Source organism: Monodelphis domestica, chromosome 6, assembly GCF_027887165.1.
Source record: "Monodelphis domestica isolate mMonDom1 chromosome 6, mMonDom1.pri, whole genome shotgun sequence".
Classification (NCBI taxonomy): Eukaryota; Metazoa; Chordata; class Mammalia; order Didelphimorphia; family Didelphidae; genus Monodelphis; species Monodelphis domestica.
In genome coordinates this window covers 158,546,238-158,572,494 of record NC_077232.1, presented here as the reverse complement: position 1 = coordinate 158,572,494, position 26,257 = coordinate 158,546,238, and the positions used below count along the sequence as shown (strand labels likewise).

Sequence of the window (26,257 nt, the reverse complement as noted above, 5' to 3'; positions counted from 1 at the left end):
GTCTTTGGACTCCAAAGCCACATGAGGGTACACCTTAGATGAAACTGCACAAAAACAATTGTCATTCTCGGACACCGAGAGACTACTACTACTACTGTTAAAAGTAAATTTTTGTCTTAATTCTATAAATTAAAATAGGAAAGGATATTTTGTAGAACTAGATATGATAATTTAAAATTTCATTTGGAGAGATAAAGGATCTAAAAATGTAAAGGGAAATACTGAAAAAGGATAGGAATAAAAGAGGTAATAATACTTCTAGCTCTTAAACTATATCATAAAGCAACAATCAACAGATTCATTTGGAATGGAGCAGATCAAAAGATAATCATAAAAATGATATTCAATAACTACAAGGGTAGATAAATCTTAAAACAGATTAGGAAAAAACTCCCTATTTGATGAAAACTGTTGGGAACACTGAAAAGTATTCTGGCAGAAATCAGGCTTTGACCAAATAAAAATATTCTATAATTAAAGATATTCTATAATAAATTCAAAATGGATATATAGTAGTAGTCTCTTGGTAATTGAGGATGACAATTGTCTTTGTGCGCTTTCATCTGTGATGTAGATGAGTGTGCACAAAAACACTTGTGCGTGAAGGAGATTTAAGTGGAAAAGTCGATCCCCTCTCTCTGCGTTGGAAGCCTGGGTCCATTAGCACGAAAAATCGTTACACCTGGAGACTACCTCAGCTGCATTGGATGGCCGAGTTGTCTTTTGTGCTCCAACATGCCCTGAGCACTCCAAGGTACTTTGCTATGTCTCCCTCTCAGCCGTTGAACCTTCTTATTGGTTTCTTCCGCCTGTTCCGCTGAAGCAGTCTTCACATGCTGGGTGAGCAAAGCCCTAGTTCACCAGGGGTCCACGACGACCTGATGGCTACCCTCACAAGGTTTAGCCGGCCTGTCTAAGCCATTGCCCGGGGTGTGGCCACTGCCGCATGCTAGCAGCTACTGGGATCCACAAGTGAGAGCTGGGTGTCAGGTGAGGGTCAGAGGCTAGAGAGCTGCCCTAAGAGGTCACGACAAGCCCTCCATACCAGAGATACTCCTCCTCCCTGAGCACCCCATACATCCCTAAAATGGATATACTGACCTAAATATTAACATCACAGGATAAAAAATTAGAAAAGAAGCAATATTTTTCACAGATGTAAGTAAAACCTAACAAGGAATAGAAATAATAACAAAAGATAAAAGTAGATAATTTTGATTACACAACTTTGGAAAGTCTTATACAAACTAATGCATTTGGGGTAAGTTTGGAAATAATTATCTCTGAGAGAAAAAAAGGCTGTCAAATTTCTAGGATATGGATTTAATTTCTAAGGTATAGGGACAATTAATGGAATTATTTAAGGACAAAAGCCATTTCAGTAGAAAATGGTGACAGGATAAGAAGAAACAGGTCTCAAAAGAAGAATTGAATACTATTAGTAGCTATGTGAAAGAAATGTTTCAAATCACTAATAATTAGAGAAATGAAAATCTAAACAACTCAAAGATGGATGGCAAGTTGATGGAGCTGTGAATTAGTATATCCCTTTTGGAAAGTGTAAAGATTAAAATTTAGGGGAGATGGGGAGACTGAGGCAGGTAGAAATTAGTTTCTCTCTGCAAGGAGTATATTTTTTAGAGGTTTATTAAAGGTTAAAGATTAAAGAATATACAAGTAAGAAACATGTGCCTAGGCTGGGAGGCCTAGACAAAATAACCTCACATCATGCAAGAGACGAGCCTGCTCCAAAACGGAAGTCCAAAAAGCGCCAAGAGAGCCCCTCAAAAGCCTTTGAATCAGCTTAAAATACCTTCTCGATCTCGGCCCAGGTGAGATTACAAGGCATTCTGGGGAAGTGGAGCAAAGGCTCATGGGGATTGTAGTCCTGTATTCGAGTCTATTTTTTACAAAAGCAATTTAGAATTATGTAAATTAAGTGACAAAAATACCTATATTCTTTGACCTAGAGATTTTGTTGCGAGGCTCATACCCTAAGGAGGTCACTGACATAAAGATTCTATAGACATTAAACTTTTTTTTATAGAAGCACACTTAATATTTGCTGTTTTCGTTGTTGATTTTTAGGGGAGGGCTAAAATTTTTACAACTGCTTTATTGAGAATTAAGCCTAAAATAAAAAGGGGTGGTGATCACAGTTTGAAGGAATTTATTCCTTTATTCTCTCTTTTTTTTAAACCCTTATTTTCCATCTTAGAGTTGATTACTAATTATCAGTTCCAAGAAAAAAAGAGTAGTAAGGGCTAGGCAATTGGCATTAAGTGACTTATGCAGGATCACATAGCTAGAAGTGTTTGATGCCAAATTTGAACTCCGGACCTCCCATCTCTAGGTCTGACTCTCTATTTACTGAGCATGTAACTTCCCCAACCCTTTATTCTTCATATAATATACTGTTACCCAACGTCCTCACATATCAGTCACTGAAATCTATGATATTTTTACTTTAGATTTTCACTTTTAAAGTATAAATATTTTATGTGAAAATAATCTTTAATGATCAATAATGCTATTTACAGGGTTTTTATAGAAAATGTGTTTTTTTTTATCTTAAGGCTAAATTTTTTCTGACATATCTCATTTTTTAAGTCAACCTAATAATACTTACTTTAGAGTACTCAGGATTTTAACTTTCATTTCATGAGAGGATTTCATTTCATTCAGTGTTTATGTTTTAAACCCCCAAATTATAAACAAATAATGAAATATAGCTAGAGATGAAACATAGTTTCTTAATCTTAAATTCATGAAAATTTACCAGGTTCTTAAGTCTGCCTGTAGCCTAAAGCTCAGTAAATTTCACTATTGAAATGAAAGAATAATCTTATTCATTTTAATGGCAGCTTGCGAAATAATACATTTTAAAGTTCAGCCAGGGGTAAAAACCTTTTAAGAATAAGTTACTTTAACATTCAATTTTAAGATGATAAAAGAAAACACAGAAATAAATAACCATTAAAATAATGATTCATTGAAGTCATATATGCCTTTCTTAACACATGTATAACACGATGAAAAATATCATAGTAACATGTCACTTTTCTGAAATCCATATCAGCCATTTTGCCCTTTAGGGAATATGTCTGAGACCTTCAAAATAAGGGAGAGAAAATCCAATGATTTCTGAGCAGCTAATTTCCCAGAATCTAAGTACTAAAAATGACAAGAAATTTATTTATCAGAAGAATCTTCAGTCCTTCATATGGCAATTTAGCCATTTTTATGTAATATCATTAAAAAAAACTTGATGTATAATTTCTAAATCCATATCTAATAAACTACAACAAATTAAACTTAGAAAATGGGCTGGTACCATGCAACAAGAAGTGGCAACATAAAAGCAAGTGAGGAAAAAAGAAACAACAACCAGACACTAGAACTTAAAAAAACTCATCATTTATTATTGGTACATATACCCCTTCATATCAAAATCTGTTTTTATGGCATCACTATAATAATTTGTCAGTAATACATATTAGTAACATTCTAATAACTTTAAATTTAAAAGCTATATATTAGTCAGTGTTTTTACAGTTTATGAAGTCAGAAAATACATAATTTATTTTCTCTTTTTAAAAATCCTTATGATCCATCTTGGAATACTTAGTATTGATTCCAAGGTAAAAGAATGACAAGGGCTAGGGAATTTCGGGGGAGATGGGGTAGGTGACTTGCCTACAGTCACATAGCTAAGAAGTGTCTGAGGCCACATTTGAATATAGGACACCCTGTCTATAGGTCTGACCCTCAAGCCATTGAGCCACCTAGCTGCTTTTCAATAGATTTACATGTAAAATATTGGGGAAATATTAAGTATACTTAAAAAGAGATGAGCCTATAATAATTCTAAGTTAATTATTTCCCAAGGGACCTGTACATTTGGTCTTTATTGTACCTCTACTGAAAATGAAAAGTTCCCATTACTATGGGCAATACTGCTTTCAGATTTGTTGACAACCAATACCCAGCCTGCTATGAGTAGTTTTTTATTTTGTTTTATTTTGGCATCTTCGTTTCCTCTTTTTTATTATATATGTAAAGACAGCAATATTATTCCACACCTTTAACCCTCATGCTTTAGGAGTTACTTCATGTTTGAGAGAGGGCAGACCTGTCAGACCAAGAATGGGAAGTAGAAAGGGATCCCTCATTGGGCTGTAGTATGAGTGTTAGGTCTTCATAGGCTTCATTACTTAGTTTGAAGTGAATTCAATTGTAAGTATAAAAATAAATATACAAGGCCCAGTCAAAATCAATTCATTTTTATATCATTTGTTCTTAGGGTTTCCTTTCTATTAGAATAAAAATTGACCACTTATTAAAATTAAAATAAATTTTTTTCTGCTTGTTAAATATTGAAAAGTAGTTATTTGTTGAGTTTTAACTATATTCTTGTTTGCAAATTGTATCTTATATGTGACATATATTATGTTGAAAAGAAAAGAAAATGAATTTTGAAAAATATTCACTAATCTGACTGAATTTGCAACTCTTGTACAATTTATAATCACATAAAAGACAATATACTTCAACTTACATTCTATTTTACCTACTTAAAATTTTAAGACTAAAATTCTTTATCTAAAATACATAATGCAGAGGGCAGCTGGGTAGCTCAGTGGATTGAGAGCCAGGCCTAGAGATGGGAGGTCCTAGGTTCAAATCTGACCTCAGACACTTCCCAGCTGTGTGACCCTGGACAAGTCACTTGACCCCCATTGCCTATCCCTTACCACTCTTCTGCCTTGGAACCAATGCACAGTATTGATTCTAAGACAGAAGGTAAGGGTTCTTAAAAAAATAAATAAATAAAATAAAATACATAATGCATTGGAGATGTGAATTGATCCAACCATTCTGGAAGGCAATTTGGAACTATACTCAAAGGGCACTAAAAGACTGCCTGCTCTTTGATCCAGCCATAGCATTGCTGGGTTTGCACCCCAAAGAGATAATAAGGAAAAAGACTTGTACAAGAATGTTCATAGCTGTGCTGTTTGTGTTGGCAAAAAGCTGGAAAATGAGGGCATGCCCTTCAATTGGGGAATGGCTGAACAAATTGTGGTATATGCTGGTGATGGAATACTATTGTTCTCAAAGGAATAATAAACTGGAGGAATTCCATTTGAACTCGAACAACCTCCAGGAATTGATACAGAGTGAAAAGAGCAGAACCAGGAGAACATTGTACACAGAGACTGATATGCTGTGGTAAAATCAAATGTAATGGACTTCTCTACTAGTAGCAATGCAGTGATCCAGAACTGTCCAGAGGGACATATGAGAAAGAACTCTATCCACATCCAGAGGAAGAACTGTGGGAAAAGAAACGGAAGAAAAACAACTGCTTGATCACATTGGTCGATGGGGCTATGACTGGGAAAGTAGACCCTAAATAATCACCTTAGTGCAAATATGAATAAAAAATGGGTCTTGATAAATGACACATGTTAAACCCAGTGGAATTGTGTCAGATACAGGAAAGGGGCGGGGGGAGGGGAGGGAAAGAACATGAGTCTTGTAACCATGGAAAAATATTCTAAATCATCTAATTAAATAAAAGTTTTTTAAAAGAATGAAATACATAATGCAGTTGCAATTAGAGAAGAAAGAGAAATTGAAGGGATTAAAGTAGGCAATGAAGAGACTTTTTAAACTATCACTCTTTGCAGATGATATGACAGTCTACTTAAAGAATCCTAGAAAATCAACTAAAAAGCTAGTAGAAATAATCAACTTTAGCAAAGTTGTAGGATACAAAATAAGCCAACATAAATCATCAGCATTCCTATATATTTCCAACACAACTCAGCAGCAAGAATTGGAAAGAGAAACTCCTTTTAAAATCACCCTATAGAATATAAAATATTTAGCAATCCATTTGCTAAGGCAAGCACAGCAATTATATGAACACAACTACGTTTTCTACACAATTAAAACTAGATCTAAATAATTGGGAAAACAATAATTTATTATGTATAGAACAAGTTAATATAATAAAAATGACAATCCTACACAAATTAATTTACTTATTCAGTGCCATACCTATCAAACTACTAAAAAAATTTTTTTAATTAGAAAAAATTATAACAAAGTTCATTTGGAAGAACAAAAGATTAAGAATATCAAGGGAACTAATGAAAAAAATGTGAAGGAGGGGGTTCTAGCAGTACCAGATCTTAAACTGTACTATAAAGCAGTGGTCATCAAAACAATATGATGCTGGCTAAGAGACAGAAGAGTGGATCAGTGGAATAGACTAAGAGTAAATGACCTCAGTAAACTAGTGTTCAATAAACCCAAAGACCCCAGCTTTTTGGATAAGAACTAATTCTTTGACAAAAACTGCTGGGAAAATTGGAAAACAGTATGGGAGAGATTAGGTTTAGATCAACATCTCATGCCCTATACCAAGATAATTCAAAATGGCTAAATGACTTAAATATAAAGTGAGAGATTTTAAGTAAATTAGGTGAACATAGAATAGTGTGCCTGTCAGATCTATGGGAAAGGAAAGAATTTAAGACCAAGCAAGAGAAAAAGGAATATTACAAAATATGAAATGAATAATTCTGATTACATTAAATTAAAAAGGTTTTATACAAACAAAACCAATGAAAACAAAATTAGAAAGGAAACAATGGATTGTGAAAAAATATAACAAAAACCTCTGACAAAGGTCTTATTTCTCAAATTTATAAGGAGCTAATTCAATTGTACAAAAAAATCAAGCCATTACCTAATTGACAAATGGTCACGGGACATGAATAGATAGTTTTCAGATAAAGAAATCAAAACTTTCATGAGCACATGAAAAAGTGTTCTAAATCTCTCATAATTAGAGAAAGGCAAATCAGAGCAGCTCTGAGGTACCACCTCACACCTAGCAGATTGGTCAATATGATAGCAAAGGAAAATAATAAATATTGGAGGGGTTGTAACAAAATTGGGACACTAATACACTGCTGGTAAAGCTGTGAATTGATCCAACCATTCTGGAGGGCAATTTGGAATTATGCCCAAAGGGCACTAAAAGACTGTCTGCCCTTTGATCCAGCCATAGCACTGCTGGATTTGTACCCCAAAGAGATAATAAGGAAAAAGACATGTACAAAAATATTTATAGCCACTTTCATTGTGGTGACAAAAATTTGGAAAATGAGGGGATGTCCTTTGACTGTGAAATGGCAGAAATTGTGGCATCTGTTGGTGTGATGGAATAATATTGTGCTGAAAGAAATAATGAACTGGAGGAATTTCATGTGAACTGGAATGACCTCCAGGAACTGATGCAGAAGAAAAGGAGCAGAACCAGGAGAGTATTGTACACAACACAATCGGATGTAATGGACTTTTCTACTAGCAGCAATGCAGTGATCCAGGATAATCCAGAGGAATTTATGAGGAAGAACACTATCCACATCCAGAGAAAGAACTGGGAACAGAAATGCAGAAGAAAAACATATGATCAATCACATGGTTTGATGGAGATACGATTAGGGTTTTCACATTAAAGAAATCACTCTATTACAAATATGAATAGCATGGAAATAGGTTTTGAACAATGATACATGTATAACCCAGTGGAATTGCTTGTCATCTCCGGGAGTGGGGAGAGAAGAGGGGAGGGAAAGAACATGAATCATATATCCATGGAAAAATATCCTAAATTAATTATTTAATTAATTAAAAGTAAAATGCATAATACTTTTTGGTATTTAAATGAAAATTGCATAGAGATTTTTTACAAATAGCCCATTTTTTGGTTATCCCCTGATCATTTTTAGTGTAGAAGATGTATATTTGTAAAAATATTAACTTAGTACAATTCTCTGATCCTAGTTGACTGTATCCTGCAATTATCAAATAAATGTTCCCATAAGTTTTTCTTTTAATGTTAGTTTTTGTGTATTTTTCTTGTTTTGCTGTTGATCCTCATTTTTTTAATGACTGAATTTCTCATATTTTAGAGAAGTAATTAATTTTATTTTGGAAAATTTAAGACAGATACATTAGATGTGCTTGCCTTAAAGTAATATTTTCTACAAGATAAATTTGTTTGAAGTTTTTTTCAGAATTTATGTAATTATTTTTATTAATCTTTATCTACAAGTATTTATTTTATTCTATAGTATTGGTTGATGCTAGAAACAAGAGAAATGTATCTGAAGAATTGTGTTTTAGAGAATACTATTTAAAAATAAACTTTTTTCCTTTTATCTTCTATATGAAATCATATTATTGTATAGATTTCCTAAATGTTTTTCTTCTCTCAAAGTGAGATGGTAATGTCTGACTTCTTTGAAAAGTTAAGGCTTTTATATTATTATGTAAACTATATTTAAAATAAATTATATAGGCAATTTCACACACTTGAAGTTATAGACTTGTCTTTTCATTCTAATACAGTATTTGATAAAAATATAAGCTCTTATTTTCAACTGATTTCGTATATGTAATTATTTTTTATTCTATTATTGATTTCACTTGTCCTTTTATGTTTAATACCATTTTAAAATAGTGACCTTCTACCATTTAAAAAATCCCCATTTTTAAATATAAGGTAGATTATTACAGTATTACTATTTTCCTAAAGGTTGCATGGTGAACTAAAAGAAGCTGTTCAAAAGCAATTAGAGATCCTTCCTTTTGATACTTTATCGGGTACTGAAGTATTTACTGATGATGAAATGTTCAAGAACCTGCAAGAGCAATTACAACTAGCTAATCAAGTAAGTGACAGTAAATGTTATTCCATTTCTTATGTTTGCGTCTGGACTATGAAAACAATAACCTCAAAAACCAAGCTTCAGAACCTTTTGAAATTATTCTTTAGAAGTTGACATTTCAAAATGTATTTCAATTTGAAATTATAACATTTTAAAACACTTAATATGTATTTAGCCTTTATTATCTTTTAATCTTTTATTCTTTAAAAATAGCATAGTTTAGGGAATTGAGAGCTAGGCCTAGGTTCAAATGTGGCTTCAGACGCTTCCTAGCTGGGTAACTCTGGGAAAATTCTTTAACCCCTATTGCCTAGATGTTACCACTCTTCTGCCTTGGAACTAATACACAGTATTGTTTCTAAGATGGAAGGTAAGGGTTTAAAAAATAAAAAAAAATAAATTAAAATAGCATAGTTTGTAGTGAGTATTCTCATTTCATTAATAAAAAAGTCTAGTTGACAAATCTTGCTTTGGAATATTTAAAATTTATGATGAATATTTAAAATTCATAAGAAGAAATTAACATATAGCATCGTTAGTTTCTTCACTTGAAATCATTAGAAAATTTAAGGAAATTAGTAACCTGATTCTTAAAGCACTGAACTTAGTAACATTTCTTTTTTGGTAGACTCATGTACAAGGAGAAAGTTAAACACTTTAGATAATTATGATTCAAATTGCCTTAGTTCTATTATAAAATATCAGATTACTGGAAGTTTCTAGGCCACTAACTACTATACAGTGAGTTGTATAATCTTAATATGATAGTTTTAAAGCCCACACAAAATGTGGGCTTAAAATTTGTCTTGAAGTGAATAATCCACATTAGCTAAAAAAAAGTCTTGCTCTGTAGGAATACATATTTAATAGTCTTCTTTACCTATCACTTCATTAACAATAAAGATAAAATGAAAGCGGGGCTAAGCTTTGTAGAAAATAAAAGTAAATGGATGGATAGCTTAAGATTTTACTATATACCTAAATCAAAGTTCTCGTTCTCTCTCTCTCTCTCTCTCTCTCTCTCTCTCTCTCTCTCTCTCTCTCTCTCTCTCTCTCTCTTCTCTCCTCTTTCTCTGTCTCATTTCTCATTCCTCTCCCTCTCCCTTTCTTGCTCCTCCTCCATCTTACAATTTACTGTGTTTTATTATGTGTATCTGCTTTGTGGCTATAGGTACAGGTTTGTGTTTGGCTATTAGAAAACTTGATTTCCCATAGTTCATTATCTACATTTATTGAATACTAACTTTTGAATATTTTTTCATGCATAGAAAGACCACATTTCTGATGAAGATTCTTTTTGTGTGTGTTCATTGTAACTATGCTATGTGCCTGAAGGATCTTTTTTGCCAATCCCTGTAAGTGTAACAGTTTTTTTCTGTAACTATGTTTGTAAGTTACTCTGCCTCTACCCCCCTCCCCCTGCCCCAAGTACATTCTTTTGCTAGGTACATTCTATCCATAAAGTACACTGAGAAATGCTGTTACTATTACTTTAGTTGGCAAAATGTACCTTTTTTTTTAACAAATTACAACTCAATTTACCATTTTCCTTTTTTTTTTATTTTTAAGATAATATATATATATATATTAAGGAATTAAACCCTCTCGGACTAAAACTCCCATTACACTCCTCATATTTTACAAATTTAAGGAACAGGATGTGTAGCTTAAACTGAGACTAGACTGTCTGTTTTTTCCTGTTACTATTCAATAGTTACAGGCAACAGTTATTTAATATATGCTTTTTATGATACACATGCTCTACCTGAATCTTCTTATTGGACTTATAATAGTATATTATTAAACAGAGATAAGATGGGCTTTATGGAAATCTTTCTAAAGAAACCTATTTAAAAATATGTTGTTATATAATCTTATTCCCCCATTGTAATTACTGCCAATTTGAACATTTTTTTTAAACTTTAACTACCATTGACTTTTTATCCATATGAATTAAGGCAATCAAATCATAATGAAAATTTGCTAGAAACTAAGGCTTACCTCCTTTTATTTACTTTTCCCTTCTCCCTTCTCTTTCCTTTCCCCCAATATTTCCTTCTTCCTCCCCTTCCTCTCCTTTCTCATCTGTCTGATCTCTTCCTGTCTCTGTAGCTCTGCCTCCTTCCACTCCTCTACCCCCTCTCTACTCAAGAAACCTACAATTTTTTTCAACATCATATATTCTATTTTGTGACTACAAGTAGAGTGGCTACAATCACTCTTTACAAAACTATCTTTCCCTTAATTCGCTATTTTAAATTTTTAGTGTTAGATAATAGAAATTTATATTTCTCCCCAACTTTTTGCTCATTTTAAAGCAAATTTTAGTATTTAAACTTCCTGGGAGAACTATTTAAAGGGAGCCACTTAACCCTTGAGTAGACTTCTCTTCTAGAGTAGTTTTCCCTGTCACACTCATCATATGACCAAGTATGTAACATGATCATAACATTTTATATTGTCTTATGTTAAAACAAAACAGAGTATTATTTTAGTATTGTCTTAGTTGTAGATCTTGAGTGCCAAAGTGACAACTCCCACATTGAGATTTGAAAAAAAAACTAAGCAGAAACTCCTCTTATAACCCTTTTTTTACTAAGGTAGTCTGAGGTTTTTGCATATTTGAGGAAGACGACTAGTGGCTTAAGCCTGTCTCTGATTTCACTGAAGACTGATAATTTCAGATATAGGAATTTTAGTCTAATATATTTCATAATTCAGAAGTTCAGTGGATTAATGATATTCGATAAAATAATAAAACATTTTATAAGAGATTTAGAAGTTTGCTTTATTGTTATTTTAATGAAAATGCTATCATGCAAAAAGAAGGCTTCATTCTATACTGTCCTGTGGTCAGTTAATATAATAAAAATAATAATAACTTTTTTTTAATAGGAGAAAAACCAGGCTGTGGAACTCTGGCAGACAGTATCACAGGAGTTAGACAGGCTACAGAAAATCTATCAAGATCATATGACTGATGCCCAGATTTATGTAGTTGAAAGACAAAAACAAAAGGTAATTTTCATTCTTATTCTTATATCAAAGCGCAATTTCATATTTTCAATTTTAATTTTGTAAATCCAGTGACTAACTAAAATTAAACATCTGATTATCTTTCTAAATTCATATCAAGCTTTTCTATTCATTCTAAAGTTACCCCATGTTTCTAGGCACCAAGGTCATAACTTTAGGACCATTCTTGCCTCATCTTCCTTCTTTTTCACTTACATAGAATAGATTGCCCAATCTTCTCAATTCTCCCTTTATGATGTTTCTCACATGTCTTCAGCCTCTAATTGTGGCTCTTACTATGTCCCATCTGTACAGTTGTTGTAATTTCCTGGTTAATTTCCCTGTATCTAGCTTTTCTCTTCTTTAGTCCCTCTTTCTATAGAATGTTCCATATTGATAATACTAAAACATAGATCTGATTCTCTTTAGCAGGTCCCTGTACCTTTTAGAATAAAATACAAACTACTTTGTTATTTAAAACAATCTACTGTCTAGCTCCCACTACCTTTAAAAAATTTGGGGGGGGGGGTGTATTTCATATCTTTCTTGCTCAGGAGCTCTATTTCTAGTCAGACTTTCCCACTAACTATTCCTCTACATGGTATTCCTTTTTCTGCTCCTAATTCTTTGCACTGGTAAGCCCTCCATGTCTAGAATACATTTTTTCCTCACTTAACCTCTATAGACACCTTCAAAACATAATTCATGTTTCAGTCCTCCCAAACACATATGCTTTTCAGTGTATATGTCTATGAATAGTCTATCTATGGAATATTTTCAGTTTGTGTTTAACTTCCTTTTTCCTCCTCTCCCTCCCTCATATTGGAATGTAACTATGTAACTGATACTATATATGAATTCAGTCCTGCCATTAGGGATCCCAGACTTCTAGCTTAAAGTACCAATTGCTACACTGTCTCCCTCAGTTTTCCTCATGTTAGGAAATGGAGCACTTTCCACCAACATTACCCTCTACATTATAGATTCTTGCCAAATGGAACCCCTAGCTAACTAGTACTGCCCTTTTTTATAGATAGTAGATTAATACTCCTGTTCCTTTTATCCAAAATGGTGAAAATACTTTTCCCCTTGTCATATCTCCAAATGGATTTTAAAATTTTAAGCATTTGAAGATTAATGGCAATAAACCTGGAATCAGAAGAAACCTCATTTCAAATCCCATGTCAAATACTTAATACCTGTGTAACTCTAGGAAATTCACTTCATCTCTACCTGCCTCAGTTGTCTTATCTGTAAGATGGGGATAATAATAACACCCACCTCCCAGGTCTTTTGTAAGGATAAAATGAGATATTTGTAAATGTTTATAAGCCTTAAAATACTACATAGAAGCTATTGACCATCATAAATCATCATCACATCATCATTGTTATAGTTAATCTTTGTTTGACTACCTTGCCAAGATTTCTTTTATTCTGAATTTTGTCCTCTAACATATTTAGTGTATTTCAGTACTTTTATTTGCAAATCTGAAAGAAATGTTTTGATATTGTTAAGAGGTACTTAATATTATTATGATAAAAGTCCAGAGATCAGTTTGGTAAACCAGCAACACTTATTTATTACAGAGGAGACATTTGGATAGAAATAGGAGGAAGGAAATAAGAAAGTATATCTCTTAAATCTTATACTATGTCTTAAATTCAAAACCCTATACTAAAATCTCTAAGAAACCCTAAGTCTAAGGATCTTCTTGCCTGATAAAGCAGGCCTATCTCACCTACTCTGTTTAACTATGATTAAATTCACTATCTACTTAACTAATTAAAATAAGGCTTTATCTTCTCCAGGCTAGTAAGCCAGTAACTCAAACCAGACTGTCAGAAATCAAATGTCAGAATTTCTTGACTGAGACCGACACAGAACCCCTCAGACCTCCTACTCCCTCAGAAGCAAAAGAAAATGGGAGTTTTTCTCTTAACTGATATTTTTCTTTTATAGTCCACTTCTTAAAGAAACAGTGGGTGGGAGCTATCTGTTACTTCCTCTTTAAGTGACAGTGTGACTAAGTGCTCTTAACGAGGCAGAGGGAAATTAAGAAAACTCCTCATAACATATCTTTATTCTCATTGTTAAAAAATAATGAGTTGGATTAGGACCAAATGAAAAATAAAATAATTAAATTCTTTTAAAATTGTGGAGCATCTTTTTGTGATGGCAAAGAATTAGAAACCGAGGATCCCCTCAGTCCATCAATCAGAGAGTGGCTGAAGAAATTGCAGTACATGTTGGTAGTGGAATACTGTTGTCCTGTAAGGAATGATAAGCAAGATGATTTCAGAAAAAGCTGGAAAGGTCTGTAGGAACAAATGCAGAACAAAAAAAGCAGAACTAGGAGAACCTTGTACACAATCATAAGCAATACTGGATGATGATTATCTATGAAAACTTGGCTACTCGGCTGTGCACTGATGGGATAATCCTGAAAGATTTATGATGGGGAATGCTATCCACCTCCAGAGAAAGAACTGTTGGAGTTGTCTTGCACATCAGTGTATTTATGATTTTATTTGGGGGTTTTGGTAATATATGAGTGTGCTCTTACAACAATAACCATTATGGAAGTGTTTTACATGACAATAAAAAATGAAAATAAAATAAAAAATAAAATTGTGAAGCATCTAAGTCATAATTCTCCTGAAAAGCATTTTTTTTTCATCTTGGTGGGGAGTTTTTTTTAATTTCTTTAACTCAAATCAGAGGTAATAACCTTATTGATTTTGATAGTCTATATAAAAGGTCTTCCAATATTCTGCAGTTCACATTTTACACACTAATCTGCAAATAGATAAGTTTCTACAAAGTTTGGTTACTATATATGGACCATAAATCCTAAGTGCATTAGTTTTATTTACATTGGTTCTTTAGTCTGTTAAAATGATTATTCCAGTTTATCTTCTTCTTCCCATCTGCTATAGTGTCTTTAACATGTGAAAAAATGAAGAGGAGAAAATTTGAGCTTTTAACATAATGTTTCCTTATTTTCATTGTTTTTGTTTTCATTTGAATTTCCAATGTTTTTTTGATCAGTAATCATACATTTACCATGGTTTATATTTTAGGATCAGCAGACTAACTTTCAACAACTGACACAACAACTTTATGTAGCTAATGAGAACATGGAAATAGTAAGTGAAAATTTCTATTGAATATATATATATATAAATTTTTTAATTGCCATAGAAAAAGAAAATTATCATTATAATACATTTTATTGATAACTTTTGTTGTTATATTCCTTACATTTCACTCTACATTTGACCCTCTCTTCTCCCAGAGAGCTATCTCTGAAAATAAAAAAATATCAAAAACCAATCAGCATATTGAATAAACTTACATTATATGTAGTGTGCTATATCCATGGAAACTTTTTGAAGCCAAACTCAATCTTTACTGTTTCACAGCATTCAGTTCCATTGTTGTAGTATTACATTGTTGTTATCATTGTGTATAGTATTTTCCTGGATGTGCTTCCTTCATCTTATATTAGCTTACACAAATCTTTCCAAGTTTCACTGCTTTAAATATGTTTGTTATTTCTTACAGCACAATATTCCATTACATTCATGTGCCATAATTGTTTAGACATGGCCTAATCATCAGGCGTCTACTTTGTTTTGGTTTGCTACCACAAAAATGTGGTCAGCCTATAACTCTTTTGGTGTGTGTAGAGCCATTTCATCAATGACTTCTTTAGGGAGAAAGTATCATTTGTTAAGACTCTGTCAAAGGAACCAATATGTAAAAGAAATTTGTTAGTAATCTTAAAATGAATCAGAATTTTTTTCTCTTTAATTTTCAGTTAGAATGGTTCAAAAATCAGGGGCCAGAAACACATATATTTCTAAAACCAATTGCTGAATAATCAAATTAAATATTTAATCATATGAAAATGCCCTTTGATTACTCACCAAGCTTCTCTAAGAGAATATTGCATAATAGTCCATTTCTGTGATTCATTCAGTGAGCATAAATACAATGTATTAGGTACTGGGGATACAAAGACCAAAAACAAAAAATCCCAGCCCTCAAAGAAGTTACATTTTTTTGAAGTCATTCATGTATGTGTTGATCAATAGTAATGAGTGGACATTTAAATACTACTTCAAGTTTCACAAAATGTTTTACATAGGTTATCTCAATTGAGTCTAAAAACAACCCTGTGAGATTGCCCTAACTTTGGTGCAACTAAATTGCCAACTAGTCTTTTGTCCTGAAATAATTATCATTAGTACTGTACCACACTGCTGACTTACAATTCTACATTCCTTCTTATCCCTCCCCTTCCTTTTCCTTTTCCTTCTTTCAACAGTTTTCCATCTCTCTTTCTCTTCCTCTTTCCCTCTGCCTCTTTTGAAGTTATTTATTAGAATTTTATTTTTAATCTCATTGTTGAGTAGTAGGATTATGACATCCAAAGTAGTTCTCTTTTCCTTTCTTCATTCTTGCCCAGCTCAGAATTACTTCTCCTTTCTCCTGAGATTCAATGAACAAATCATTGTTCCAAAGAATTGTGACATCAGAAGTAAGTCAGCCAGTTCTTTTTTTAAAGCTTTACTTTTTTCTTTCTCCTCTGATCATTTAAAATTATGGTTTTGGTTTTGGTACTCTTATTACAAAACATATTTTTAATTCTTGTGTCTACTTATATACAAAATGAAGACCTTAATGTCCTTCCAAACTCTTAAGTATTCATTTCTTTTTTCTCATGCTACTGACATTTTGACCACTTCGTTCCTTGCTATAATAGCTCACTAGTAGGATATTGGGGGAAATGTATGGCTAACTTAAATCAGTCTAATCGAGATTCATGACTCAAATGAATTTAAATAGTCAATGGATTCCATTAATTATTTTTATCCCAACTCCCATTGTAATTTCTAAGTTATTGCTGACTATAGTTTATATTTATAGTATAGAAAATTCAATGATTCAATCATTTAAATTTTCACATCAATATTTAAAGAAATAAATCTGGTTATCATTTCTTCATTAACTAGTCAATTTGCCTGACTAAATATAGTCCTATACATGTGCAAAACTGGCTCTGCTTTCTCTAGGTTTTCCTACATCAGCATCTGTAGGCAAATATTTTTATAGTTATATCAAGATTAGCTTAATGTTATTCTTCTTATATATATGCCTTATATTTGCTTCCCCATCTAACTATATATGCTTACCTAGCTTATAGGACAATTATGAAATAATGTATTATAAAAAAACATTTTATATTTTTGTTGACATGCTTCTTAGAGAAATATAAAATAGCATTAAAATTACCCAGAGGAAGACAACAATATATGTTACTTAAAAAAAATAATTTCTAATGGAACAATCCTCTTAACATGGGGGTAATAATTTAAGTTAATGGTATCAAAGCTATTCATTCTTAGTTCCATATGTTAAAAAAGATCTGGACTGTATTATAATTTATTAATGTAATGGTCCATCTGTGTTATCAGGAATGGACCTGTGATTTCATTAGTATAGGAAATTCCAAGTGAGGAAAGTCCCTACACCAATGCAGGTCAGCACCTTTCTTTCTGAGAGTTTTAATGAGTTTCTTAAATAAAAAGTGTTAAATGCATTGTGGTTGGCAACATTTCTGAGTACATATTAAGCCAGATTATAATATAATTGGGAAATATTTAACAAATAATATAATAGAATATAAATAATGTTATTTTGTATTTTTTCTAAGTCTATATGTAGCCTATGGGCATCCTTATATATGGTTTAGTGGCCCTTTTACAAAAATCAGACAAATTTCAAGCAATAATGTGGAGAGAGTCAGCTTTGGAATCCATAATATCTAGCCTCAAATCTTGCTTCTGACACAATCTAGCCATGTTTTCTCCATCTTTTTCTTCTTTTCTCCACTCATCTCACAGCCATCCTAATTTAGGCTCTCATTTCATCTTAACTATTTCAGTGCCCTCTTCTTTGGTTTCTCTCCTATTCTGTACACAGCCACCAAACTGATGTTCCTTGAACTCAGGTCTGTCCATGTTACAATCTACATAAGAAGCTTCATTGGCTTCTCATAATCTCTATGATTAAATGGAATTTAAGAACAAATGGAATGTAAAGCCCTTCACAACCTGTCTCAAACCTCCTTTTCCTCATGCTCACCTTATAACTGGCCTTCTTGTTCCATGGACACAACTTTCTGTTTCTCCATCATGCCTTTATACTCTTCCTGAGTGAATGTCTCTGGAAATCCCTCTCTTATTGTGGGGTGAGGTTAAGTGCCATTTCCTTGAAGATGCCTTTCCTAATTGGCCCAGTTCTTAGTGTACATCCTCTCCTTATCATTACTCTACTTATTTTGTATATATGTTGTATTTAATTACCTGTTACCATGTTATGCCCCTGGAATGGAATGTAAGGTCCACAAAAGCAGTAATTATTTAATTTTAGCCTTCATGCCCCTAGTGCCCAGTACAATGCCTGGTTTGTAAGGTTTTCAATAAATTCTTGTTGATTGATTTTATTGCTGAACAAATGTTTAATTTATTGACTTTGTGACCATGAACCCTTTTCAGTACAGGTATTTCTTAAGACTATATCTACAGAGAGACTGAAAATCTGTACCTATGGAGATTATTTCCTCATACTTAATTTGACATATCTGCAGTAAAAAAAAAAATGTAGATTTAAGGATAGACTGAACTAGAAGTTGACAATTCCAAGGACTTTGGTGGCAAGAACTTACCTTTCTTGGTTTTCAGTAGCTATAACTGCTCCGCTTACAGGAGCATTTGCCAGATTGCATCTCCACAGGTATTTCTTCTCAGAATGATATGAGGACACTAGCCTGTTTCCAGAGCTCTTACATTCCAAGTCCTAAGCTGTCTCCATCAAGACTTTAGGGAAGATGATGGTCAAGTGGGGTAGAGACTAGTGGCAGGCAGACCAACCAGCGAGCTATTCCAAGCCTGAGGAGATGAAAGCCTGTATCAGAGTGCTGTTGGTATTAGAAGAGAATTGGAATTGTATTTGAGAGATATTGCAAAAGTGGAAACTTGAGACCTTAGCAACAGATTGGATATGGAAATGTGAGAAATAGGAGTCAGGGATGATATCTCAGTGCTTACCATAATTCTTTGAACAAAATAGGTTCTCTGAGATATAATGATTGGTCAGTTGAAAATTAAGAAAAAGAATTTAGTCTTGATAGAGTAGTTAACCAGTAGCCAAACGAATAACAGTGTTCCCTTAGATTGGTCTGGTAGTAGTTTGTACTTTGAACAAGTTAGAAGCAATTAGAGGCAGCTAAAGAGGCAGCAGTGAAGTAATTGTTGGAATCTATAAAGTAAAATGATAAGGACCTTAGTAGTATAATAAGATCAGTGATGCAAAAAGAAGTCAGTTCCATTCATTGAGATTCCTAGAAGTAAATTGTCTCATTCAGATGACTACATTAATCTCAATGTCACTCTAATCATGATCATGCAATCTTGTGCTAATAGGGGCTTTTGAGTTATTGTCTTATCCTATAATTTATCCTTCAAAATCAAAGTCTTAAATATGCCATTATTGAATTTGTATTTCTTTCCTTACAGACTAACCAACAGTTTCTGAAAACAGTAACTGAGCAGAATGTGGAAATTGAGCAACTACGCAAACAACTTAGGTATTTTGGCAAAAATAAGAATCCTCTCAAGTACCTTTATTATTATTATTATTACTATTATCATAATACCTTCTCTTATTTAAGGGATATTAAGATATTATGAGTATACTCCAAAGAAAATTGCCCTTCTCCTTGGCCTAAACAAGTAGAAGCTTCTTGGCATTTCTCCTCAACTCCATAGTCCGAGAACACAAATTTCTTTATATTGAAAGATTTGTTATCCTAAGCTGGCAGCATTTCAGAATGAGTTTAAAATTATTCTAATACTTCAAAAAATTGTCTTTAAAGAAATGGAATATATTTTGTCCTAATATTATGGTGAGACCTTGTAGCCTTGCAGATAAAGTGCTAGGTTTGGAGTCAAGGAAGTTCTACCTTGAATAGCTTGATGCCTAGGCAAGTCAACCTAACTTTTTTTGTGGTTCAGGCAACTGTAGAGATTTATCTAATCTATGCTAAATTCTAGAAGATTGTGACTGTATTGGTGATAGGAGTTCCCTAGATGATGAAATAGATCCTTCCTATGTTCAGGTAATATTAATTTCCAGAATGCTATCTTATTTCTATACCACATTTTCTTCCTTTTATTAATTAAATATCTTTACATAAAGTAATTGTTTAGAATAGCATATGAAATAATTGTTCCCAGAATTTCCATGTCACATTATGACTTTATTCTGTTTTACAAGTTTTTATAATTCAACCTAAGATAACAATAACCCATTAATTATAATACTGTACCTTGCCTGTATTGCTTCTTTGCTTACAGTCATTAAATTTATTTTGTATTATTCACCTAATCCAAAGCAACAAATACATAGTAGTCTTTTAATGATTGATGGTATTTTCATGAACTGTAATATTGTTCTGCAGACATTAACAAAGAATATCAGAATATTTTGGTATATATTAGTTCATCAAAAGTTTAAATAAGTGTACCAAATCCTTATTTAGCCCAAAGAGGAAGTAATTGCAGGACAGACATCTGATAGGCAGAAGAGAAACTATTTTAAACAATGGGTATGATTTGTTTCAACAATCAATGAATTCCTATAAAAATAATGTTAAATTGAATTGTGCTTTAAATGTAACAGGAGTGGTCATCACTGAAAGGAACGTTATATGGCTTAATAAACATAAACACACACAGACATACTCACACATATACATTTCTTGATTGAAGGTGTCGTAGAAGTCAGATTACCTACAGTTTAGTGCAAGCTTTTAACATCATCAACTCTGGCTGAAATTGGGCAAGACATTGTTTTCCTTTTATGTAAAATAATGAAATTATAGGATTTATTATAGTAGACTTTTCACTTTTACTTATCTTCCTATTTAGAGTCATTTGCCATGTCTTGTCTGTTGTACTTCCACTTCATTTCTCACATCTATGCCATTTTCTCCACCATGCCACAAACATCCAAATTTGAGCCCTCATCCCTTCTGACCTAGACTCTTTTATAGCCTGCTAATTAATCTTCCTTGTTAAATCTCCCATCTCTGCACATAGCTACCGAAATTATATTCCTAATTGTCATGTCTAACCATGTCACTGCCTATGCTTAAAAGCTCTAGTGTTTCCCTATTATTGCCTCTAGTATCAATTACAAAAGCCTCTCTTTGCCAGATTTCTATTTCTCCTCTGTGCCTGATATCTAGCCTCTGAGAAGAAGAAGAAGACCTTTCTCTGACCAAGGGACTTACATCTCCTGCTTCTTGTGTCCCCTGAGAGAAGCCTGCTAGAGGCTAGTAGAGCATCTTCTGTTTGAGTATGGGGCAGCTTCTTCCTCCTTTTGTCAGCCAATCTCAATGTGGAAAGCCTCTGGCATAAAGAGGAGCAAATTTCCATTTTACTTAAATGGGGCTTCTATTTCCTGCTGTGTATGTGTGAGTTTCATCTGCTCTGGCATTTCAGCCCACTCTGGGCTGCTGAGGGAAGAGGAATAGTAGTCATCTAACCATGTGCTTCCCACTTTGTGCTACACTTGTCTCCAGGCCAGTCTCCAGTCTTTTTCTAGAAAAAGGAATGGCTTAATGATGAACATTCTCTCACCAAATTATATCCTACACATCCCCATAATTCTGAACCACTATAGGTCATTATGTAAACCTTACCCTCTCTTCCCTACCACCCTTTATGTCTGGATTTATTATTGACTTATTTGCATTGAGATATAGTACAGAAATAAACTTCAGCTCACCATCTGAATTTTTACTAATTTTAAATTAGTGGAGTTTGAACTAATTAGATTTGACAAAACCTGGTAAGATTCATTATTTTGACTTTTTTAACTCTTTATTGTTTTGTTGTGCTTTTAAAAATATTGTTATCTTCAAATACATTTAAATTGGTTTTATGAATCATTTAAGCCTTTTCTTGTGAATGTTATGGTTACCATTTATTCAGTTCTGTTAGTCTTGTGATAATTATCTTATCCAATTTAATTAAAATTCATTTTCAAGTATGACTGATTTCCCGTACATAATTTTAACATATAAAACTGTGACAATCTTAGTCTGCCTGAAGCTGGACTTTGGATTTCTAGTCCAGTCAAACAAGCAGCCTTTATACAGAGAAAAAGATACAGATTCTTTTTTTCAGGCAGAGCTGATTTCTTTTGCATGAGCTTGTAGACAGTCAACCAGTCAGTTAAAAGATATTTATTAAGTCTTTATGTGCTAGATTTTTTGCTTTCAGAAATGTCCAGGGGGCAGCTGGGTAGCTCAGTGGATTGAGAGGCAAGCCTAGAGATGGGAGGTACTAGGTTCAAATATGGCAGATACTTCCTGACTGTGTGACCCTGGGCAAGTCACTTGACCCCCATTGCCTAGCCCTTACTGCTCTTCTGCCTTGGAACCAATACACAGTATTGACTCCACGACTGAAGGTAAGGGTTTAAAAAAAAAGAAAAGGAAATGTCCTAGAGTTCACTATTCTTATTTCCACTATATTTATCACATTTTAAAAAATATCTTCTACTAATAGGTAACAAAACTCTTCAAGAATATTTAGGTAAAGGTAACAGTTAAACATCAGGAGCTTAAAATGCTGATAGTGCAGTTATTTTAATGCCTGTCAAATATGTCCCCAAACCATTATCATTCCCATTTAACTTGGATTTCTAAACCTCCTCTATTTCTGTTAAGGGCACCACTGTTTTTTCAGTGGTGGAAGTTCTTTCCGGCACCCAAGGTTTCAAGCATTGATCACTTTTTGGTTTTCTCTACCTTTGTCCTCTTTGTTGAGTCACTTCTCTTGTCATTTCTCCAAAATTCTCCAAAAATCTCTAATATCCATCTCTTTCTTTTCACTGCCACTTCCACTATGCTATTTCAGTCTCTCATTGTCTTTCATCTAGATTATTATATTTGGATTTTCACTCATCTCCCTATTTCAATCCTCTCTCTTGTCTATTCTATCCTTAACACGTGTCAAAAAAATCTTTATAACTAAACTACTAGCTAGTAATTCCCCAAATTTAACATTCTACAACTTATCCACATCCCTGAAATATTCTTCCTCTTTAATTTTATACATTTGCCCTTATTCTTTGTACTTATTCTAGGTGCAGTTTAATTGTCAACTCTTATACAAAGCCTTTCCAAATTCTTTCTCCACTCAAATTACCTTGTATTTAAATTAACTATATGATGTATCATGCCAGTGGAATATAATTCTGCTTAAGGACAACATTAAAAAAAAATTTCAGGGGGCAGCTAGGTAGCTCAGTGGATTGAGATCCAGGCCTAGAGATGGGAGGTCCTAGGTTCAAATCCGGCCTCAGCCACTTCCTAGCTGTGTGACCCTGGGCAAGTCACTTGACCCCCATTGCCTACCCTTACCACTCTTCTGCCTTGGAGCCAATACACAGTATTGACTCCAAGACGGAAGGTAAGGGTTAAAAAAAAAATTTCTAGTACCTAGCACAGGTTTGAAAATAGTAAGTGCCCAAAACTTACTCATTTAGTCTAATTTGAATTAAAAACATTTTTTTAATTCAGCCAGTCAACAAAATTGTCAAGTCAAAATGCCAAAGTTTAGAATTTAGAATTGTTTCATTTTTTAATTATGCTTTCACTTGTTAAATTAATCATATGACAAATTAGTTGGCTAGATCATATTTGTAGAGAATTTCATAATGATTCAGATTATGAGTACAGAATATCCTCATTATTCCAAAATAAAAGATATTTTTTAAAAAAAGGATTTAGTTATGATTTATCTGGACATCTATAAGCACTCTGTCAAAAACAGAAACTGATAAATTTCTGGCTTTTCTTAATAATTATTTAATTCTTGTTTAAAAAATAAATTTCATTACCTATAAAGAAAAAAGAGTAGGAAAGACAAGATTCTAAGTAATTGTTTTAATATAAGTCTGGATGTTAGATTAATGGCCATCTGATCTCTCAGTTAAATCAGAGACTAATGATATACAGAGTTTCTTTTAAAGTGAAAAAGAGGAACTTAAAGAGAGAGGAAGGATTTTCAGGGGGTCTTTTGACCTTGATGTACTTTAACAAGGTCTTAGATCATGGAAAATGACAAAAAAAAAATCATAAGAAACCTTTTTGGATGAGGCAGGTTACTTTGACCAAGGTGCTTCCTGGGGCTTCAGTTTCAATTTTTCCACTATTGCCAATTTTCAGAGTGTGGACATGTTACGAGAACTTTGTAGTTTCAAGGTCTTGGTGCTGCTAGTGGTACTGAAAAAGAGAAGTCTCCTTTTAACAGCCAGCTAAAGATATTAAAGACTATGAACTTAAACTTAATCTAATATCTGTTCTTATTTCTACAAAGATATATTTTCAGTTCTTCATATTTTCCCTTATTTAAATAATTTACCTTATATTGGTTATGAATAACCAAATCCTATAGTCGATATTCATGTTGATTTGACTCAGCTATTAGATTTGTTATTATGGGCTATTTGGGGGGGGGGGGATAGTTCTTACTTAAATCATAAAAAAAATCAATATCAATAATCATCCTATAGCTTATCTTATTGCAATTTTTTTATTCTTCAAAATGTTAATTAAATGGCAAAGAGAACTGATATTCTAGATCTTATCTTGAACAAAAGACTAGTAGACATCCTTGCTTTTGGAGAACAGAATTAAGAGGGTTCAGAGAAAGAATAGGTGGTATCCCATGGACTAAGATTATTATAGGAAAAGTTGGTCCAATTATAGTGGGAAAACCTTAGAAATAAAAGGCTGAAGTTACAAACAGAAAAGGAATAAGAGGATCTATCTGCCTAAAGGTACTAATGAGGTTCCATAGGAAAATTGTAAACCAGGGTAGATTTTATAAAGACGTACATGGAAAATGGAAGCAAGGTCAAATAATGGAGGATAATACAAAAGAGTAGAAAAATAGTGGTGTATAAAATCTAGAAATACTAAGAATAACAGATCATATATTTAAGATCATATATTTAGATCAGTGCTTGGATATGTAAGAAATTGTTAAAACTAATGGTATAGATATTTAGGGTTAGGCCCAATTCAAGGGTGGGATTTGATGCAGTGAGATACCATTGGACCAAAGAATACCAAAAAATAGATTTTACTAATAATAAATCATAAAATGTTACCCAAAACCAGCTATTTTCCTATCCCTCTACATTCATCACAGCACTCAGACATGCTAGGTCAGATGAGTGGTCCCTAAGACAATAAAAATTCCTCTAAAACCTAATATTCTAACTACCTATAACTTATGCCTTAAGTGGTCAGGAAATCAATTCAGTGATGATCCTAATAATAGTCTCCTGCCCTGTCCCCCTTAAAGGGAAACTGCCCCAGTTTATATCAAATAGGTTTTGCTCCTACTGTAGGAGAGAAGGGAGAACTTTCCTTTATTTAATTATTATATCCTTAGTAACCAATAACAATAAAAACATTTAACTAAACAAATACACAAAAAATTATGTGCAAAACTACTAACTCCACATTTTTTACAATTTGTTTAAAAATATGGAAATTATATATGCATGTTAATATAATTAACCTCTGCTTTTGAGTTCCTTTTGGCCTTGTTTTACTTGGATGCTTTTTTCTCATGATTTCGTGACTTATTTTTTACAATGTAATCATGGTATATGTATTATTCTTATTCTCTTCATTTTTTCATATATTTACCTTATTTTCTTTATATTTATAATATTTGTCATTTTTAATAATATATTCCATTACATTTAAATATCACATTCTATTTAGCCATTTTTCCAATTCATTGCATTTGTGTTATTTCCAGTTATTTTGTCAAGGCAAACAAAACTCCATGAATATTTTCATATATACACAGCTTTTTAACTCTCTCAATAATGCCCTTAGGATCTAATCCTAGTAATGGGGTCTCTAGGTCAAACAGCATGAATAGCTTTAAGCATGAATAGCTTTTAAAGTATATTTCCATTTTGTTTTTAAAAAATTCATAGCTGCTCTAGCTGTGTAATACTAGATCTATTTCTCCATGTTCCTATCAACATTTAATTTAATCACTTTAGCCCATCTAGTTCTCAGTTAACATATGCAATAGGACCATATTTTGCTAGATTAGTCCTTAGGCAGCAGAGACAATCTGTTGCCAAGACCATACTCTTTTCAAAACAAGTCTTTCCAGCTTGGCCATGACCAGTGAAACTTTTGTTCCAATGGCACAATCCCTCAAGGATACAGGATTATCTCCATAGTATGATGAGTGTTAAAATAAGACTTATGCAGAAAATTTCTCTCTATGACATTGTTGTCTCACCAGAGACTGTTTGGATTATGTAGGTGCTCAGGTTTAAATCTGCTACTGATCTATGTATGTAAGCTTTCCAGA

General features: G+C 33.0%; 1 protein-coding gene across 10 annotated transcripts in view; it reads left to right on the top strand.

Moving 5' to 3' along the window:
* SCLT1 (sodium channel and clathrin linker 1) overlaps positions 1 to 26,257 on the top strand; it is a 205,783-nt gene that overhangs the window by 36,362 nt on the left and 143,164 nt on the right. For all 10 annotated transcript variants that reach the window (XR_008912889.1, XR_008912890.1, XR_008912888.1 and 7 more), the window contains exons 6-9: positions 8,618 to 8,753; positions 11,646 to 11,768; positions 14,849 to 14,914; positions 19,352 to 19,422. Coding sequence is in view for 6 of the 10 variants with exons in the window: in XM_056802701.1 (XP_056658679.1) it covers positions 8,618 to 8,753; positions 11,646 to 11,768; positions 14,849 to 14,914; positions 19,352 to 19,422 (396 nt within the window). In the remaining 4 variants the exon portion in view is untranslated. The remainder of the gene's footprint in view (positions 1 to 8,617; positions 8,754 to 11,645; positions 11,769 to 14,848; positions 14,915 to 19,351; positions 19,423 to 26,257) is intronic.